Here is a 21,027-nt window from a genome sequence, read left to right on the forward strand (position 1 = left end):
GTTTACCCTGGTTACCCATGTGCTGCAGGGGGACTTCGGCATCGTCTTTCCCCTAATCGTTGGTTGCTGGAGAGAGCTGTCTGTGTGACAGCTCCCCAGCGACCACACAATGACTTACCAACGATCACGGCCAGGTCGTATCGCTGGTCGTGATCGTTGGTAAGTCGTTAAGTGTAACGGTACCTTAACTTCTACAGGTGCATATTAGTATCTGTACAAATTGTCACTGTGACAATGGTGGCACCAGAGGTCACAGACTAGACCTCTGGTGCCACCTATTGGAATTGGCAATCCTAAAAGTTAATATTGAAACTCTAATAAGCCTTGTCACATGACGTAGGATAAAAGCCAAAATCTCAATTTGCAGACACGGGCATGTCAGGATTGACATTTCCCTCTCCACAAGGAGAAACGATACCCCTTGGATCCCAGTCAGACGCCTCTCACTCAGCCAAACCAGATCCCACACTTTGCACTGATGAGGGGCAGTACCCCGAAACACAGTATCGGCAAATTGAGATTTTGGTTTTGGCTTTTATCCTAAGTCACGTGGCCAGGCTCGTTAGAGAGTCGATATTGACTTTTAGTATTGCTACTTCATAGGTGGCACAAGAGTTCTAGTCCTTTTCCTCTCTGAAGAGACAATGTGCATATTTCCCAGAGGAGCATTGCAAGTCTTGAAAGTCTCCTCAGCTTGACATGTCAGGCTTGAAATATCACTCTCCGCGAGGAGAAACATTTCTCCTTGGATCTCAGTATCTGTAGAATAACACTATATGAAACATTATGATTTTTTAAGCAATTAATTTAGTATTTTCTTTTATAGCACAAATTAATATGTGACTTGCTATGTCACCTAACTAGATAAATTCCAAAGGCCAAAAACTCATCTGTGTCAATGGAAAGTCACTATCTAGAACAGTGATGAGTTTCAGTGCTGCCTTGTAACTTACAGCTGCTTATTAAAGAAAATAGATTTTTGCATTACAACTTTGATTAGTCACTTATTCCCCAATGCCTTGCGATATTTAAAATTCTTCTTCTGGTTAAAAAAATCCCTCTAAAGAAAGACTGTCTTCAGGTAGATGAGGCTTAAAACAATCATGATGCCTGCAGGGTAATCTTGATTGCTATTATATTAAACTTGGCCTCAATTTGTAGTGGATAGACACATAGTGCTGTGCGACATGATGGAAGTAATATGGGAGGCAGCACATTCAATGCATAAATTAAGGCATGGAGTACCTCTAGTTCTGTGGTTGGTTTCTGTTACTATTTTCTTTCCCCATATTTCAACATGGAAAATAATAATGTTTATTATAACACCATCAGTATGTGACAATATAGAAAGAATAAGAGAGCCTCCCCTTAATACGTTATTCCACATTTTCTGTATTTTCTGCACAAAAGAAAGACAGGAACAAATGAAAATTATACATTCATTATGATGTCAGTGAAGAAATATTGAATAGAACAAAATAAAAATATCAGGCAAAATTCGCAGCAAAGGTCTTTAGATTTCACCAACTATAACAATAACGGTTCTCGTATTGCAATTTCCAACTTTTATTTTAAAAAAATCAATGAATTGTATTTTAGTCTGTTTTTGTTCAGCTTGAAAAGATAATTATCACAGCTGTCATTTGTGCAAATTATTCATTCTCTATCACTTTAGCACATACTGTATTAACCCAATATTGAAAGATGTATGACCTCTAAAGTGGTCATTTTAAACAATTAGGCTTAGATGCTATTAGATCTCACATGACCGGCCACAGCAGAAAATCATTTTAACATCGACCCAAACGGGAACTTTGGATTCCTATTGTTTGTCTAGCATGCCTAAAGGAGCATTTACACTGCAAGATAGTAGTGAATGAGCGTTGTTAAAGATGCTCGTTTCACGATTATCTTGCCAAGTAAACAGTGTGCCGATCACCTTATGAATGAGCAAAACGCTAGTTCATAGGGGGAAGAAATCTTTTGTGCAGCACAAAAAATTATAGTTGTTGGCGGTGCATCATCCTGTGCAGACAAGATTCACGCTGCTGAGAACCATGGTAGCCTATGTGCACTGAGCGATCTAGTATAGACTGCTAAGTGTGCATCATTTACATTGTTCTGCCTGTGTAAATATGTAGACATATAAACAACCACCAATCTAAATTATGAACAAATTAATTTAGAAAGAAATATAGTATATATATTATAAGTGTCTCTAAAGGCCTTCATACATATTAGACTAATATTATGCAAATTCACTGATATTGACACTCTAATCTGTATGGTGGCACTAGCGGGCTGACAGGGGAAATGTCGATTGGGCATGTCCAAATTTTAACTGAGGAATACTTTGTTTTCCAGTGATAAGCAGCTGGCAGCCATTTCTGTCGTCCGCGTCCTCATAGAGAACACAGGAACACTTGGCCAAAGTGCCCCTGTAAATAATTGAGACGACAGAAAAGCATTGTTCGTCTGACAACTAATGAGTATGACTGGCTTAAAAATAACACCTACTATATAAGAAATAGATATTTACTCTGCTTTGATTTGTTATTTAATATCTAGAAAACTAGGGTCTACTTAATTCAGTTTCATTGTTCCATTCTACATATGTAGCAAGCATAAGTTGTCAGGTACAAAAGTGGTGTATTGGCTTTGCTATTTGGTATTATAATGAATATTTTACCAAAAATATATATATTTCTAAAGAGTATTTACAGGGGGTACGGAAAGTATTCAGACCCCTTTAAATTCTTCACTCTTTGTTTCATTGCAGCCATTTGGTAAATTCAAAAAAGTTCATTTTTTTTCTCAATAATGTTCACTCTGCACCCCATCTTGACTGAAATAAAACAGAAATGTAGACATTTTTACAAATTTATTAAAAAAGAAAAACTGAAATAACACATGGTCATAAGTATTCAGACCCTTTCCTCAGACACTCATATTTAAGTCACATGCTGCCCATTTGCTTGTGATCCTCCTTGAGATGGTTCTACTCCTTCATTGGAGTCCAGCTGTGTTTAATTAAACTGATTGGACTTGATTTAGAAAGGCACACACCTGTCTATATAAGACCTCACAGCTAATTCTAAACTGGAAAAGCAGCACCTATGGTTGTGCTATAATGTGCTGACACTTTCTAAAATGCAGTACATTGGCTTGAATATTGAGATAGAAAGATACCACTTATTAAGCCCATCAGTTAATAATACATCAATTATTTATGAATCAATTCACCAACAATAAAAAATTCTAGACTTCGTTGTAATAAAACATCATCTTTATTAATTTAATAAATATAAGTGTCACGGTTCCACCCCTCAGTGTTTATGGGATGCAGTTACTGACCGCTCAGCCGTCTAATCCGAAACAGGCATGTGCTGAAGCTGTCAGTACTTTGACAGCTTGGCCATCCAATCTGGTACAGGGGTGTGCTGAGCTGTCAGTGTGTTGATTGACAGCTCGACTATCCAGAGTGTTTTATGTTAGCACCCATTCTGATTCAACATGATCTCCAAGAACCATTCATTGTTGAGGGGGATGCTTGGAGTGGGGGCAATCTTATCGCAGGGGCCCAAAACTCTGACTAACCTGCGTCCATGTGCTTTTCTTTCTAAAAAATTTTCACCGACGGAGAGAAATTATGATGTTGGGAATCTGGAGCTACTGTACTTGCTGAGCAAAAAAAGGGGAGAAGCCAGCGCAGCCTAAGGTTAAGACGCAATACATAAAGTGCAAATGCACATATTAATTAGTTCATTTAGGAGGCCTTTATGGCACAGCGAATATAAAAAACGTAGTGTAGGACTGCCCCAATATGAGATTGCCGTGAAGAGGCGGGGTGGCTCAAAGAATTGATCAATTGTTTGCTAAATGTCTCATTTTGAAAATACAGTTAGAAATTAATATGTGCATTTGCACTTTATGTATTGCGTCTTAACCTTAGGCTGCGCTGGCTTCTCCCCTTTTTTGCTGTGTTATTGGTAAGTGGCTGACCACCACTGTTGCCGTGCGCCGCGCTTGGTTATGTGCGCCATTCTTTCTGTGTCTCAGTGATTGATAGGCTGCTGTTCACACACAGCAGCCCTGCCCTGCCTCAGGCTTTGTTTAATTATGTACCTGTGCCTCAGCCTGTTTCACTCTTCATCTGTGGCTCTGGATGGGCAGTGTGGAGGTTGGATCCAAAATGTCTGTCTGGACCTGGTCAACCTTTATCCTCGCTTGCCTACTCTGGCGCCATGGGGGTGACTCAGTAATGCTCCAGGTACAACATGTTTTTAATGTGGTCTTGCATTTAGTTCATTTAGGAGGCCTTTATGGCACAGCGAATATAAAAAACGTAGTGTAGGACTGCCCCAATATGACATTGCCGTGAAGAGGCGGGGTGGCTCAAAGAATTGATCAATTGTTTGCTAAATGTCTCATTTTGAAAATACAGTTAGAAATTAATATGTGCATTTGCACTTTATGTATTGCGTCTTAACCTTAGGCTGCGCTGGCTTCTCCCCTTTTTTTGCTCTGTTATTGGTAAGTGGCTGACCACCACTGTTGCCGTGCGCCGCGCCTGGTTATGTGCGCCATTCTTTCTGTGTCTCAGTGATTGATAGGCTGCTGTTCACACACATAGCAGCCCTGCCCTGCCTCAGGCTTTGTTTAATTATGCACCTGTGCCTCAGCCTGTTTCACTCTTCATCTGTGGCTCTGGATGGGCAGTGTGGAGGTTGGATCCGAAATGTCTGTCTGGACCTGGTCAACCTTTATCCTCGCTTGCCTACTCTGGCGCCATGGGGGTGACTCAGTATATGCTCCAGGTACAACATGTTTTTAATGTGGTCTTGCATTTAGTTCATTTAGGAGGCCTTTATGGCACAGCGAATATAAAAAACGTAGTGTAGGACTGCCCCAATATGAGATTGCCGTGAAGAGGCGGGGTGGCTCAAAGAATTGATCAATTGTTTGCTAAATGTTTCATTTTGAAAATACAGTTAGAAATTAAATATGTGCATTTGCACTTTATGTATTGCGTTATGTATTAACCTTAGGCTGTGCTGGCTTCTCCCCTTTTTTTTCTACTGTACTTGCTGTCCAATTGGCCTTTGAGGAATGGAGGCATTTTTTGGAGGGGGCGGTTCATCCAGTTACGGTGATCACAGATCGCAAGAATTTAGCTTACATGGAATCGGCTAAAAGGTTAACTCATAGACAGGCCAGATGGTCCTTATTTTTCTCTCGGTTTAATTTTCATATTACATTCAGGCAAGGGTTTAAGAATGTGAAAGCTGATGCTTTATCTCGTAGTCTAAATTCCATTTCTCCACCAGAACCTCCATCCTCCATTATTCCTCATGGTATTGTGGTGTCTATGGTAACCTTGGAATTGGAAGAGGAGATATGTAAAGTCCAGTTGTTTTCTCCTTCCACTTTCCGAGGGTCCAAATTATTTGTGCCTGTGTACCTAAGATTGCGGGTTTTACAGAATTTCATGATTCCGTTTTAAGTGGTCATCCTGGGGTTACTACCACAAGAAAAGCCGTTGCTAGACTTTTTTGGTGGCCATCCATGCATAATGATATTAAAAATTTTGTATCTGCTTGTGAAGTCTGCGCACGCTCCAAATTCAGTCATAGCCGGCCAGTTGGGGAATTGGCTCCATTGCCTATTCCAGAAAGACAGTTGACTCATTTGTCCATGGATTTCATTACAGATTTGCCTCTGTCTGATGGGAAGACTGCTATTTGGGTAGTAATTGATCAATTCAGCAAGCATGCTTATTTTGTTCATTTTTCAGGATTACCTAATGGAGAGACACTCTCCAGATTGTTTATTTCTCATATTGTAAGGTTACATGGGATCACTCTGAACACTGTGTCTGATAGGGGAGTACAATTTGTCTATAAATTTTAGAGAGCTTTTTGCAGTAAACTAGGGATCGACTTGTCATTTTCATCTGCTTATCACCCTGAAACCAATATTCTGACTGAGAGGACAAATTAATATTTGAAAAAAATTTTAAGATGCTTTGTGGCAGAGCAACAGGAGGACTGGTCTTCGTTTTTACCTCTCGCTGAGTTTGCTTTTAACAGTCGAGTAAATCATTCTACTGGAACCTCGCCGTTCTATGCAATTATGGTTTTCATCCCCATTTGGTGAATTTTCTAGGATTAGTTCTGAATGCCCTGGAGTGGAGGTCGCCATGCAGAGACTAAGGGATGTCTGGAGGGAGGTTCAAAAGAATATTGGGACTGCCCAGATTCGCCAAAAGCGAAAGGCCAATAGAAGACATTTGGTGGGTCCTGTTTTTATGACTGGGGATAAGGTTTGGTTGTCTTCTAGAAACATTAAACTTAAATTACAGTTGGCAAAGTAGGGTCCAAAGTTTATTGGTCCATATGAGATCCTAGAGGTGGTCAATCCTGTGGCATTTAGATTTAAGGTTCCTCCATCCCTTCGCATCCCTAACCTATTCCATAAATCCCTATTGAAGGAGTATGTCCCTTCTTCATTGCCTCCCTCATCCCTGCCTCCTCTGCTTTCAGTATACAGTGGCCTGAAGTATTAGGTTCAGAGGGTTGTGGATTCTCAGAGGGTCCGTAATTCCATCCAGTACCTCATGCTCTGGAGGGGATATGGACCAGAGGAGAGATCCTGAGATCCAGAGAAGAGATGTGAAGGCCGATTGGTTAGTCAGGGTCTTCCATCTAAAATTTCCTGGGAAGCCTGGGGGTCCGGTGGCCACCCTTGAAGAAGAGGTACTGTCATGGTTCCACCCCTCAGTGTGTCTGGGATGCAGTTACTGACAGCTTGACCATCCAATCTGAAACAGAGGCATGCTGAAGCTATCAGCTTGACCATCCAATCTGGCACAGGAGCGTGTTGCTGAACTGTCAGTGTGTTGATTGACAGCTTGACTATCCAATCTGAGACTGTAAGTCATCGGCTGACTGTAAGTGTGCATTATTCCAGTTAATTGCCATGCTTCTTTACTGAGCTGTATCTCCCAGAACTCTGCCAGACGTACATTCAGCTTGTGAGGTTTGGTCTCCTATGCATTGAGTTCTGTATGCTTGATCTGTTGCCTGACCTTGGACTTTGTTCTGACCATCCACCCGTTTAACCCCTTCAGCTCTGATCCGTTATCCTCCCAGTACTCTGACCTCGTAACATTACCTGACTAACTTTTTTCTCTTTCTTCTGTTTATGATGTACCCTCCTGGCTTCTGACCTTGGACTCCTTAACCACTCTGACTCATGGCTTGGCCGTGAGAAGTGACTAGCGTCACAATAAGTAGACAAGTAAATATAACAGCATGAACTATGGAAATAACTCATGAAAACCTGTACAGTTTATAAAATAATAGTAAAGTGAATACAGCAGTACAGAACAATGAAGACAAGTAAAAAACACACACATGTGGGATATGGTTCAGGCTTTGTTATTTGTTATTTATGTGTAGATCTAGTTACCTGAGTCTCTCTGTACTGCACCAGCTGAATCAAGTGCTCAAAAGGACAAAGTGTTCACGTGACATCAGCACTCCAGACAATAACAGACACCAGGAACAGCAATGGAGCCTCAATGCTGGACCTTGGGAAAGTGTGCAATGTTAATTTGGGGTTTTGTTTTTTTTAATAAACTGCAGCCGGGTAAAAGGGGTTGTCTGAAACTGGAAACAAAACTTTATAATATAGTTTATAAAAAAGTATCACTGCCAAAATATACTATAAACCAGTGATGTGGAAAAATGATGGAGCCAGAAAGCAGACCTAGTAATGATCTGTATGGGTTTGCACTGTACTTGTTGAATAATTAGATGCAGCAGAGATGAAGATGTAGTTTGTGAGGGGGCTTTGTGCACACAGTATTCATTACTATGCAATATCACCGTAATCCATAAATCGGCTAAATTTAGTCCATCTTTGTCTAGCTCAGCTACATCTGCTTATGTGGCTGAGGAGATCTTGCATTTTCTCTTCCAAGAACACTCTACTTAATTCCACCTTGAATAAAGGACTCTTACAGTAATTAAAAATGTTTAAACAAGAACTGTATAAATGGTGTTTGTACAAATTGTATTATTGAAACTTGTAAATGTCCTTGTACAGTTCCATTCTCCTCTGTAGCCTTCCAACAAGTACATCTGCACACATGTATCTCCCTTCTCTCCTTCCACTTGAGTGTCAAGCGCTGAGAAATGATGAGGAAGTGTTAGCTCTGTGGTTCATGGTGAAGTGTTCTGTCCAAGCTTAGGAACACGATGAAATGGAGACTAAAAACAGCACAAATGAAACAATAGGAGGCTTGAACAAAGAGCAATCTATCTGCCAGTTGCAAAATCAGTGATACCAGAAGAGCTTTTCAATCTCATTTCTCATTGCCAGCCACAGGGGGTCCCTGTATTCTTCTCCTCGCTCTTCCCCACCCAGCAGCTCATCGGACTGCAAAGAAAGAGAAACAAAGAGAGGAGGTGGGAGAAGAGAGTGATGCAGGGAGCAGCTATCCAAGTCAGCCTCATCCAGTGCATCACTGAGGCTCTTATGCCAGAATCATAACCAAATTCTACACAGCTTTACAGGCAGCGCTAGCAATAACAAAAGGCAGCAAACAATCCCCAGTCCTTGTGACCTGGCTGCTACCCATGTTGTGCTGGCAGAGGCGACCTACTTGGAGATGTCGTATTGTGACGCTTACAGAATCCTGAGCACATGGATGCTGAAAAGACAAGAAGTTTTGGGGACAAGAATAACATCTATTAGATGTCTGAGCATTGTATTCTGAGGGTTAGCTGCCTGCTCTGCTCTCCTTGTCGCTGTCCAGGGCACTTAGAGTTTATCAATGAAGCAGTCCTTTGGAGATAATTGGAGCTATTTTCTGAGAAGCTAATGACATGACTTGATTTGGATTTCATGTGGCTTGGAGAACGAAGTCACTGACACGTAGAGGGGCTTTATAATGACTTTCAAGCACCCATAGAAACAACAATTGCTTTAAGTGGAGTTATGGCAATAGAAGAGCATTCCCTACAGCTGCAGCCTGTCTTCTCTTCCTTCATGCTATGTAACTAAGATTAAGCAATTGTATGGGAATTGTAATTCTGGTTTACTTGTGTCTTTTGGATTCCCCTCACCTCATTGGAATTTACTTTATAAGAATATTAAGGTTGCTTGAGTTTTATTCTCCGTTAGACTTGGTTTTACTTTTCTAAATAACAGGATGAAGTCTGTCTTCTACAGTCGCTTCTTCATTCTTCTTCCATGGGTGTTGATTGTTGTTATTATTATTGATATTGATACCAGGAGACCTTCTAATTCCAATAGGGTACCCACTGCTCGCCACTATTCTCCATACTGGAAGCATAGGATTGGTCGTGCAGCTTTGATGAGACCCCAGCCAAGTGACACCAGCATGGCTTCATGGACCTCTAATCAAGAAGTGTTGACCAGCACCGATAACCAGTGGGCAAAGAATAATAGTATGCCTGTTGTATATGCCATTACCCCTACTTATAGCCGTCCGGTGCAGAAGGCAGAACTTACTCGCCTAGCCAACACATTCCGGCAGGTCCCACGTTTACATTGGATAGTGGTAGAGGACGCACCACATCCAACAGATTTGGTCACTCGCTTTTTGGCTGGGGCTGGTGTAAGGGCCACTCACCTGCATGTGCCCACACCAAGGAGATATAAACGTTCTGGTCTACCCAGAGCTACAGAACAGAGGAATGCAGGACTTGCTTGGCTTAGGCAGCAATATCAACCTAAGACACCTCATCATCCTCAGCGCTCAGGAGTCCAAGCCCCTGTGCAGCAGGAGAACCCAGCAGGCGTTGTCTTCTTTGCAGATGATGATAACACTTACAGTCTGGAACTTTTCCAGGAGGTATTTTCCTACATGTGTCAATTTTCCATTTTTCATCTCATTACCACTGTCACATTGGGACAATTTATTTTTACTTAAATGCATGTATTTTGGGGCTAATAGTGATTTTTGCATTTCAGTTTAGCTAAAAATTTTGCCCTGTTTTGCTTTTATGGTCATTTTTTTCCTGCACATTCAACTTTGATGTGACCTGTGGTCAAAAATTATCTCAACTTTGATGTTGTCTGTGATCATACACCAGTTGAGACAAACTAAAAAAAGACAGAAAAAAAGGAGTAATAAACTCTGCTATTGATTAGTCAGAATACTCTGGACGATGGATTTTATCAGTTAACTCATTCTGCAGCCAGCAATATTCAGTGCAAGACAGAGGCAATGGAAAGCGAAAGGTGAAACATTTTTAATGAAGCCAAATGACAAATTATGAGCTTTAGCCAAAACTATATGTATTTAAGTAAGTAAAAAAAATGTGTCCCTAACCTGGACAACCCCAAAAACTCTATGTGGTGTAAATGTTATTCAGCTTTGAGATGCTTGATGATGGGAATAGTATAACAGGTCTCATAGATAGAAGTTACCTGTCTGACACTTTCAGCACTGGGGCTTGTGGACAGTTCCAAACACACTTACTACTGCTGATGCCTCCAGCAAACTTGTAGATTCCAGCAACACCCTGCAGTTCCTCTTCCTAAAGAGTTGCACAGCTGGCATGTGTGGAATATGACAGTAAGCAGGCTGGTCTTACTATCTGCTTTATCATATTAAAAAGCAGATTAATATTTACATGTACAAACTATTATTGGCTTGAGATGATCTTACACGTATTGAATGGAAAATGCATTTCTTTGTTAAATGATATATTTAGATAATATTACAAATGAGCAGTAAGATAATACAGGCATACATTACATGTAACAGGTTTATTAATGGTATTTAAGTTCAAATATTTTGGATTATAATGTAGAATACCGTGGGCTATCATTGGGTATTGGTGGAGTGAAATGCAAAACTGTATACTGACCTGTGTCCAAAATGGACAGCCTCATATATTGTGACGGGGATGCGCAGCACAACATTCTAGTGCATTTAGCACAACATATTCAAAATTATTAAATTCACAATATTTTATGAGCAGAAAAATATTTTTACAGTAACCGGAATTCTGAAACTGTCTGCAGAGGGAGTCAGTGTGCCAGTTTCGGAAAATTCGTTCTTTGTGCTCAGTGCTCTCTCTTAGTAAGCTGTGTCAGTTATAAGAATGTGTGAATGTGTGCAATGCGCTTTAATTTGTGGCTCCTCCTAAATTCACAGCAGAGTTAAAGGTTTCATTTTATAACTGGAGAATGAAGGTTTTATAATTTTACGGAATACTAATTGGTCGTATCTTAATAAGTTCCCTATGAAAACTATTTAGTATTTATACAGTAATTTGTAAAAGTTTAGACAGTTGAGAAAAAATGCTGCAAAGTAAGAATGCTTTCAAGAATAGAAATCATAGTTTATTTTTATAAATTAAAATGCAATTCGAAAAACAAATATAAATCAAGTCAACATTTGGTGTGACAACTATTTGCTTTCAGAACAACATCAATTATTCTTGGTACAAATGTACACAGTTTTTGAAGGAACTAAACAGGGAGGTTGTTCCAAACATTTCAAAGAACTAACCACAAATCTTCTGTGGATGTAAGCTTGCACAAATCCTTCTGTTTCTTCATGTAATCCCAGACAGACTCGATAATGTTGAGAATGAGATCAGAGCACTATAGGGGCTATATCAGAACTTCCAGGACTCCTTGTTCAACTTTACACTGAAGATATTTTTTAATGATATTGCCTGTATGTTTGGGCTCATTGTCTTGCTGCAGAATAAGTTTGGAGACAATCAGATGCCCCCCACATAGTATTACATGATGGATAATTATATATCGGTATTTCTCGGCATTTAAGACACATGAAATGGGAATGTTGAGGACCATAGGAACAGTGGTTGGCCAAGGAAACTTAGTGCAGCAGATGAAAGACATATCATCGTTATTCCCCTTCAAAATTCTAAAATGTCTAGCAATGCCATCAGCTTAGAACTGGCTAAAACCAAATGCACCCAGCTACACCCATGTTCTTCGCTTGCAAGTTTGGGGATGTATCTTCATTTTTTCGTCTGGAGAAAAGTAAGCATGATGTATATTACATCTTCTACACTAAACTTTTTTAGCCAAACACTACATCTACTTTCCTCAACTTTGGCCATTTCTTGTTGCTTCTTGAAAAGAGATTGAACTGCACATGTCGAAACCTCAATTTGCTTTAAAATCGTTTCCTGAGAGAGACCTTGCTGATGCAGTATAACTACCTTGTTGCTGTACTCAGTCTTCCAATGGTGTATTACCTGTTCCTCATCCAACTGTAGGCCTCCTACACAGCTGTTTCATTTAATTACTGTTTTCAACTTGCTTGTGAAAATAATGATCATTATCACCTGTTTGGTGTAATTAATGAATAAAACACCTAACTTTGTGCAAGTGTACCTAGAGAAATTGCTGCTGTTTTGAAGGCATAGGACGGTCACACCGAATAATGATTTGATTTAGACTTTTCCTTTATTCATTCATTTTGCATTTTGTTAACTGATAAAAAATAAACTATTAACACATTATAACATAGTAACATAGTAACATAGTTAGTAAGGCCGAAAAAAGACATTTGTCCATCCAGTTCAGCCTATAATTGATTTAATTACATTACTACATTGCTACATTACTACATTAAATACATTACTACATTGATTTAATATTCTCACTTTTTCAGTATTTTTCCCACAACTGCCTAAACATTTAGCATCAGCAGGAAGGCATGTGTGGAGCAAGGGCTTTGGAACACTTGAGACCACAGGTACACAGGACACAGCAAAGTTCAAAACAACAGGCAGATGCAAGCCAGGAGTAGATAGAGGTGTACAACAAAACAACAGGATTACAAGTCTTAATATCAAAACACGATCTGTGCCTTGGTGGGCCTTATATAGACCTTGGCAGATTATGTAATTGGGATCACATCGGGCGGCTTGAAAAACTCAACATAGAGCACAGGAAAAGGCAGTGACCTATAGGGGAAGGTGATGAAGCCCTGTAGAGCTGAGACAGTCACATAACACAAAAGAGGAGCAAAATATTAACTAGGATTTTTTTTAACATGGAGAAATTCCATAACTTTTTCCTCCAATGGATCTGGAAAACTATATACCATTTACTCTTGTTTGAGGTATATTTCACAGCAATAAAATGTACAATTATTAAATAACTGTTAAATAGCTGTAAAAAGGATACGTCGACATCTTCTAATAAGTCTACTGATGCCGTAATTTATGCCAAGAGTTGAGTTCAAAACACTCCAATACACATGTAAAGAATCTACCCAGAAAAAAATCATTATTGAAGATTTATGATACCTGGGGAATAGACTTTGAAAAAATAAACCACAATAGGAATACGATCTTTCATTTGTAGTGTTGCCTTTTATTACATTTCTTTAAAAAAGAGACTAATGAAAGAACTGTCTATAGTGCAAATTATAGTCCATAGTAATTTTGCACAATTTGTATTAAATGCATACGTCTGTATAAGCTAGAAGATTTAATTGATAAAATTTGCATTTTCCTCCAGCTTTGCTTTGTCTACTTTTGAAGAGCTTTTTCCTATATTGTTCTATAGTTTATCATTGGTAACCATAAGAGTCTCCTATAGATTGTCATGTCTGCACTATGCAGTGATCATTTGTTCACACATTTCCCATAAATCACTGTACATTACTGCTCCCATTACAGCTTTGAATAGCCTCATCTGTAAACCCAACGAAACAAAGGAAACTTTCTAATTCAAATGGATCATTTCAAGCTTGACATATCTTGTAATGGAAAGGATTGATCTTTCTCTTGAAACTGTTATCACTCTGTCTGGTGAAAAAGGGCTGAAATATGGCAGCCATAAATAAAGCTATGGATCTCCCTCTGTGGCTCTTAAAAACGTTTGTTCTTGATAGATCATGTTGATAAAGAATTAAAGCAGCATCCTTTGTTTTGAACTGCATTCTTGTCAATACCACAAAATCCAATAATGTTTTTAACCCCATTATTCTATGTTTATATAACACTAGATGGTGGCCCGATTCTAACGCATTGGGTATTCTAAAATATGCATGTCCACGTAGTATATTGCCCAGCCATGTAGTATATTGCCCAGCCACATAGTATATTGCCCAGCCACGTAGTATATTGCCCAGCCACGTAGTATATTGCCCAGCCACGTAATATGTTGCACAGCCACGTAGTATATTGCACAGCGACGGAGTATACAGCACAGAGCCATGTAGTATACAGACTTAAAATAAAAAATAAACATATACTCACCCTCCGAAAGCCCGTTGAAGTCCTGGCCCTGTGTGCGGTGCACGCGGCAGCTTCCGGTCCCAGGGTTGGTATGGGCGCAGGACCTGTGATGACGTCACGGTCACATGACCGTGACGTCATGGCAGTTCCTTCTCGCATACCATCCTTGCCACCGGAACCTGCCACTTGCAGGGAGCGGTCACCGGAGCACCGCGAGGAGCAGGAAAGGCGCCAGAAGGTGAGTATATGATGATTTTTTATTTTTTAATTATTTTTAACATTAGATCTTTTTACTATTGAGGCTGCATAGGCAGCATTAATAGTAAAAAAGTTGGTCACACAGGGTTAATAGCAGCGTTAATGTAGTGCGTTACACCGCGGCATAACGCGGTCCATTAGCGCTGCCATTAACCCTGTGTGAGCGCTGACTGGAGGGGAGTATGGAGCGGGCACTGACTGCGGGGAGGAGGAGCGGCCATGATGCTGCCGGACTGCACCCGTCACTGATTGGTCGTGGCAATGGTCATGGGCGTTTTGCTATGACCAATCAGCGACTTGGATTCCATGACAGATAGAGGCCGTGACCAATGAATATCTGTGACAGAAAGACAGAAGGACAGACAGAAGGGCAGACAGAAAGACGGAAGTGACCCTTAGACAATTATATAATATATGTGTACGGCCATATACTGTACATGTACACTCCTCACCTTTTTGACTGTAGTAGTCATAAAAATAGATGCATATGTCTTTTTATGTCTCATTTCGATTTCCTGCGTAAAAATATTATAAGACAGAATACAAATGGTTTCCATTCTGAATTAAGTACATCTTAATTAGTGTATAAGGTTAAGAAACATATATAGTTTGTTTAGTGAGATATTCATTAAAATCTTACTTTGCAAAAGGGGTGTACTCATTTATGCTGAGCATTGTATATGTAATATATACTTCAACTGGCTCGTCAAGTCCAGGCTTTTGGCAGCTGATTGGCAGTGTTCTGCCTATGCACAGTGTACACAGAAAGCTACCAATCAGTGATGTTGGCTGGGTTAAACTGAGCTCAGCATTCAGAGATCTGCAGCAGATAAAACAGTGAATTTCAAAAGATCACAAAATGTTGTGTGTACCCCAATTAGTAACACCAGCCTGCCACACAAAAAACAAGCCCTTACATTTCCATTGTCACGTATTTTTTTTAGTTCTTTTCAATTATCTTTTTATTAAATGAATTAGTATTTTACATATAATTCCATGAAACAGTCATAAGAGATTTCTGACAATTAGATGATTGTTACATTAAGAAACCGGATGTTATACAAAAACTGGATTGCTGTAACTTAGAAGCTAATGGCTGCTTCCATTTTTATATATAAACTTTTAACTTGAAATGAACAGGCAAAGACGTAGAATAAAGAAAGAAAGAAAGAAAGGGAATTAGGAATAACAGGAGTTGGATGGGGGAAGGGATAAGACAAAGGATAGGAGGGGGGAGTAAGGGGGTCAGAAGGGTGGGCACCTTGGGATGGGTATCATTCTGCTGAGATTGAGGTTCAGAAGGTTGACTGGGACCTAAATTGGATCCATGGTGACCAGACGTTAAGAAACACAGTGTAGGTATGGTTAACTCTTGCTGCTAATTCCTCCACGTGGTACAGCTGATCTATTTTAAGGTATAGTTGTTGGGTGGTGGGTGTTATAGCTGAGTTCCATTTGAGTGGGATCAACGCTTTCCCTGCTGCTAAAATGCATTGAGCTAGCTTAGTGGCTCGACTATCTTGAGGCCAAATCGGAAGATTTAAAAAAATGTTCTCTGGTGTCAGAGTTACGCATTTACCCAGAAGTGTATGTATGATTTGGGACACCTCCTTCCAATATAAACTTATCGGTGGGCATGACCACCAGATATGAATGAAGTTTCCTTCATTGGCTCCACATCTCCAACAATTAGTAGTTGAGGCACTGTGCCATCTATGGATTCGTTTAGGTGTGATGTACCACCTGGAAATAATTTTATAAGAATTTTCCTGTATGCGAACACAATTCGAGGGTCCATGAGAGTTTTTATAGATATGCTTGATGTGCTGTTCAGATAGAGGGGTGCCTATGTCCCTCTCCCGACGGGCTAAGTAAGCTCGCTTCAGAGGTATACCCATGGTGAGTAAGGATTGGTATATTGTTGAGAGTACTTTTTTAGGGGGTCTTGATCTGGCACAAAGAACTTCAAAGGGGGTTAGTGATCTGTTTAAATCAATTGGTCAGTTTGGTGCGGAGAAAATGTGGGATAATTTCCAATGTTGAAGAAAGGTGAAGCCTGATAGGCCTGGGATTTTGCATAGATCTTGTAGTGGGAGAAGTGAACCATCCTCAAATATTTGTTCAATCGTTGTATGTGCAGTGTGAAGGGGGAGAGAGTCTATCAAGTCAGAGACTTTAGTTAGTGGGGAAAAGGACGGAGCCAAGGCATCACCCCACTTCTTCCAAATTTTGATTGTGGCTAGCGTATATACGTTTTTATGTTCATTAAGATTCTGTATTTTGTTATGGTCTGATAAAATAGAGCGCAGTGGCATGGGGGACATTGCCTCTTCTATATGCACCCATTGTTTATTTTCTGTGTTTCTGGTCCAGTAGATCGTTCTAGCTAGATGAGCAGCTTGGTAATATTTGACAATGTCAGGGGCACCCATGCCGCCCATATCTTTTGGTAGGGTAAGGGACTTAAAATTAATCCGGGCTTTACATTTTTGCCATATATATTTGAAAAATAGAGAATGAACTTTAGTTAGAAAGAAAATGAGTATTCGGATTAGGAGCATATTAAAAACATATATAAATTGGTCGAGTATTAGGCTTTTTAGTATGTTTTTCCTTCCTATCCAGGAAAGAATGGAATCCCTCCAAGATCGGAGGCTAGTAGATGTAGTTTGGTAGAGTTTATTAAGATTGAGCTCAAATAAATCTCTGTGAGATGCACTTATTTGAATTCCTAGGTATGTTAAACTTTTTGATTGCCAGGGAAAGGGGAATGTAGATTTGAGTTTTTCCATTATATCATTTGGTAGGCCTAGATTCAGCATTTACGATTTAGTCTCAATTATTTTAAAGTTAGTTAATTTGCTGTATCTCTCTAGGGTTTTCATTATTGCCGGGACACTGCTTAAGGGTTTAGAGATCACTAACAAAAGGTCGTCAGCAAAAGCCGCGGTTTTGTAGTGAATGTCCCGGATTTGTAGGCCTACAATTTCAGGGTTTTGTTGAATAGCCTGTATTAAGGGTATTTTTTTAGTTCTGACTATTTTCCAAGCCATTGAAACAAATCTTTATATGTTTAGCGCCACCATATTTGTACTAACCTGAAAAATCATATTGTCAGGTCATTTTTACCATATAATCAACATTGTAAAAACAAAACTCAAAAATCAATTACAACCTTTTTTTCCGAATTCATCCCATTTGGAATTTATTTCACATTTTTCAGTTCATGTTCAGTTTGTTTGGTAAAATGAATGAGCTCATTCAATACTACTGATTGTACCCAAAAAACAAGTTCTCATACAGCTTGAGTATGCTGATGATAAAATAAAAAAGTTATGGAAGCGGAGGAAAAACAAAAGCTAAAAAATGAAACAATATCCTGGTCTTCAAGGGGCTAGGAGGCATGTACTCCTCAATGAATCGGTGCATCTTTCTGGGCTCCTACATCTGAAATTTAATTCAGAGCTGGAGTAGACTTCTGATATAATTATGCCACTTCATTATGCAAATAATAGTGAATTATTTTGGCTGTGCTTGGCTTTAGCCAAAGTGCTTTATTAAAAAAAAAAAAGAAAGACACTAAAGTTGCAATTTTTTTCTGCATTTATGCTTTATGCAAAAATTATGATTCATACATCAGAAAATTGAGAAACGCAATCTGTTTAAAGCACAACTCCAGAGTTTTTTTTTCCATTTTACTGCTGGAGTGGTGTCACTAATCTATGTTCCCTGCCCCTAGTATTATAGCTATCAGTTGCCATCTTTATCTGTTATTGGCGCTGGTCTGGTCATTTCGTTCTGATTGTAATCTGATGGATCACTCCAGTGTTTCACAGCTCAATGTAAGCCTATGGGAACCAGAACGACTTCCTCATAGACTTCTTATGAGAGCTTTTGATCGTTACCGCTGACTTACGGTCAGCAGGGCCGGACTGGCCATCTGGCAATTCTGGCAAATGTCAGAAGGGCCTGTCTAGTCATGGGCTGCCTTGTCTGCTTCATTGTTAACAGAATCGGTGTTCTCTAGACACCGATACTGTTAAGAGTTGTGATGGAGCACAAAGTCGCTGACTCCGTCACTTACCCCAGCAGGCAACAGGAATCATTACAAATATTGGTGTTGTAGAAAATCTTCCTTTCCTCCACCCAGAGTAATATTAATAATAATAATTAATAATATATTTCATCTGGTGCTTGGGGATGGGGACAACATGGGCCTGTGTGATTTCAAATGCCAGGGCTGAATTTCAGCCCCAGTCCGTACCTGACGGTCAGTCAGAAGTTCTGGTAACAAGATGGCGGCGCGGGACCGAGATGACAACAGCTGGTGAGTATATTGCTAAAGTAAATGTAAATATAGTAATCAAAAATCTTTATTCTGTAATTTTTAAAAGAGAATAGATATCCAACATAGCAAATATAGACTAAAAAGGTGGGTGAGCCACTAAGAAAAAAATACTCCAGAGATCAAAACAATGCAAAGTTACAAATACATTTATATAATTTATACAATGTGATTTCTGGATTTTATTTTTGATATTTTATCTCTCAATGTTAAAATTAACCTACCCTTATAGACTGTTCATGTCTTAGTCAGTGGGCAAACTTACAAAATCAGCAAGGGATCAAATACTTATTTCTCCCACTGTATATACCCAGTTAATAATGTGAATACATGTGTGTGTGTGCGCGCGCGTGTGTGTGTGTGTGCGTGTGTGTGTGCATGTAAAATCCATAGCAGTGAAGATTTAAGTGAAGAATTGAGAATTTTTCTATTGTGTGAGTATGGAGTGCTATCAATAGAATACATGTCTTTCTCGCTGTCTTTATCCATTAAAATGTTCCACTTAGCTGCATTTCTGTGTTCTTAAGCATGAATAGTTTTATTTAATAATGCCTTTTTTCTGCTAAAATCTAGGGCAAAAGTGCAACAGCAGATATATTTATTCTTGTCAAAGTGCAAGTCCTGACATTGCCATAACCACGAGTAATGTCAGTTTAGTAATAGTGTTGGAAAATCAAAAGTAATAGAGTTTGAGACTTTATTTGTATTATTACCTATTCGCTGCATTGTCATTGCTGTAATTTCTCTATTGGCTTTACAGATTCTAGAATATATAAAATTCATAAAAAATATGCAATATTTGTCTTATTTTTATGAACTAACCATTCTTTAGGACCATAACATTGTATGTATACATGCAACTAATCAGGGTGGGGGGAAGCCATCAGGTACCTTCCTCAGACTAGTGATCCAGTTTTTCTAAGTATGCTTACAGGTATGTCTGAAATACTGATGTGTATAAAGGGAAAACATACTCTGCTGCCATAGTGCAGGCAAACTGCGATTGATGCTACCCTTGGTTCAGGCAATTTGAATCTACTGTCAGGTTCCCTTTAACCAACTGTTGGCTAGCGGTTGGGCATGCACAAAATCGTACTGGTTCTATAATGGTGATAATTTAAGAGAAACTTTTCATTTAGCAACTCTACTGCCTACCTTTCTAATCAAACCTATTTTTTCTAAACAGCACACGGAAGTGATGTAATATTACTATGCAATGATTGTGCATCATTCAGTTCTTTGATATACTCATAACTTGCTTTGTGGCATATAATAGAGAAGATCGGATCTGACAAAATGCGAATTCGCCTGAGTGCACAGTTTTTCCCTGGAAATTCTATTCACAGAGATGTTATTCTCCATAAATTGAATGGCCCTTATTATGATCTGGTATCTTTCTAGACCCTAGCGCATAATAATCGTACGAAGTAAAAAAAAAAAATTACCGGTACTTGAACTCACTTTTCCACTCACCTCCTCAGCCTCTCCATATGCTCCCTGTCTACTGTCTTGTTTTCTGAGTAGGCTCTGGAGCAAGTGCAGTGAACTATAGGGTCTTCTTGCAGCTGAAAGTCCTGGCCTGGGATGAACACTGTCCTAGACATGTGGTGTGACTTAGGCAAAAAAACATACCTCAGCTCACCTTTTCGGCTATCCCCGCAACTCGCTGCCCTCAGTCCGTCACGCCCTCTGTCACGACATTTTTGGCCCGATGTTCATTCAGTGACATCCAACCTCAAGTAGGCATCAGAACATCTGCAATAAACTCTGGGGCCTAGTCATGGCCAGAAGCCCCGGCTGAGAGTTAACACACATTGCTTAATTCGCACAGAACGAATCACAAAAAAATCTGTATTTTCCACAATGTGGATTTTTGTAAAATTCAATCCCATTTGAATAAGTTAGCTCATCTCTAGCATCAAAACATTGTAAATACCTGCTATTGACTATGAAATGTTACTTATTATTTTATTCTGAAAATAAATTGAATTAAAAAAATAAACACTGGCCTACAGGTTGTTTTGAGCAAGTGATATCTCCTGCCCCAAGAAATTATGGCCATTTCCCAAAAGGTCTCTCTGCTCACTCTAAAACTAGTTTCACAATTTACATACTTGGGTATTCATGTATCTTAGTCCCTGGGAGACTTCTGTGCAC

The 21,027-nt window shown here is 39.5% G+C and overlaps 1 protein-coding gene across 1 annotated transcript in view; it reads left to right on the top strand.

Annotated features, from left to right (window-relative positions):
• The first annotated feature begins 8,123 nt into the window (after nt 1–8,123).
• B3GAT2 (beta-1,3-glucuronyltransferase 2) overlaps nt 8,124–21,027 on the top strand; it is a 239,778-nt gene continuing 226,874 nt past the window's right edge. Inside the window, exon 1 of the mRNA XM_069726629.1 lies at nt 8,124–9,883. Coding sequence (XP_069582730.1) covers nt 9,218–9,883 — 666 coding nt within the window. The 5' untranslated portion in view covers nt 8,124–9,217. The remainder of the gene's footprint in view (nt 9,884–21,027) is intronic.

The sequence above is a fragment of the Ranitomeya imitator genome, chromosome 5 (assembly GCF_032444005.1).
Source record: "Ranitomeya imitator isolate aRanImi1 chromosome 5, aRanImi1.pri, whole genome shotgun sequence".
Classification (NCBI taxonomy): Eukaryota; Metazoa; Chordata; class Amphibia; order Anura; family Dendrobatidae; genus Ranitomeya; species Ranitomeya imitator.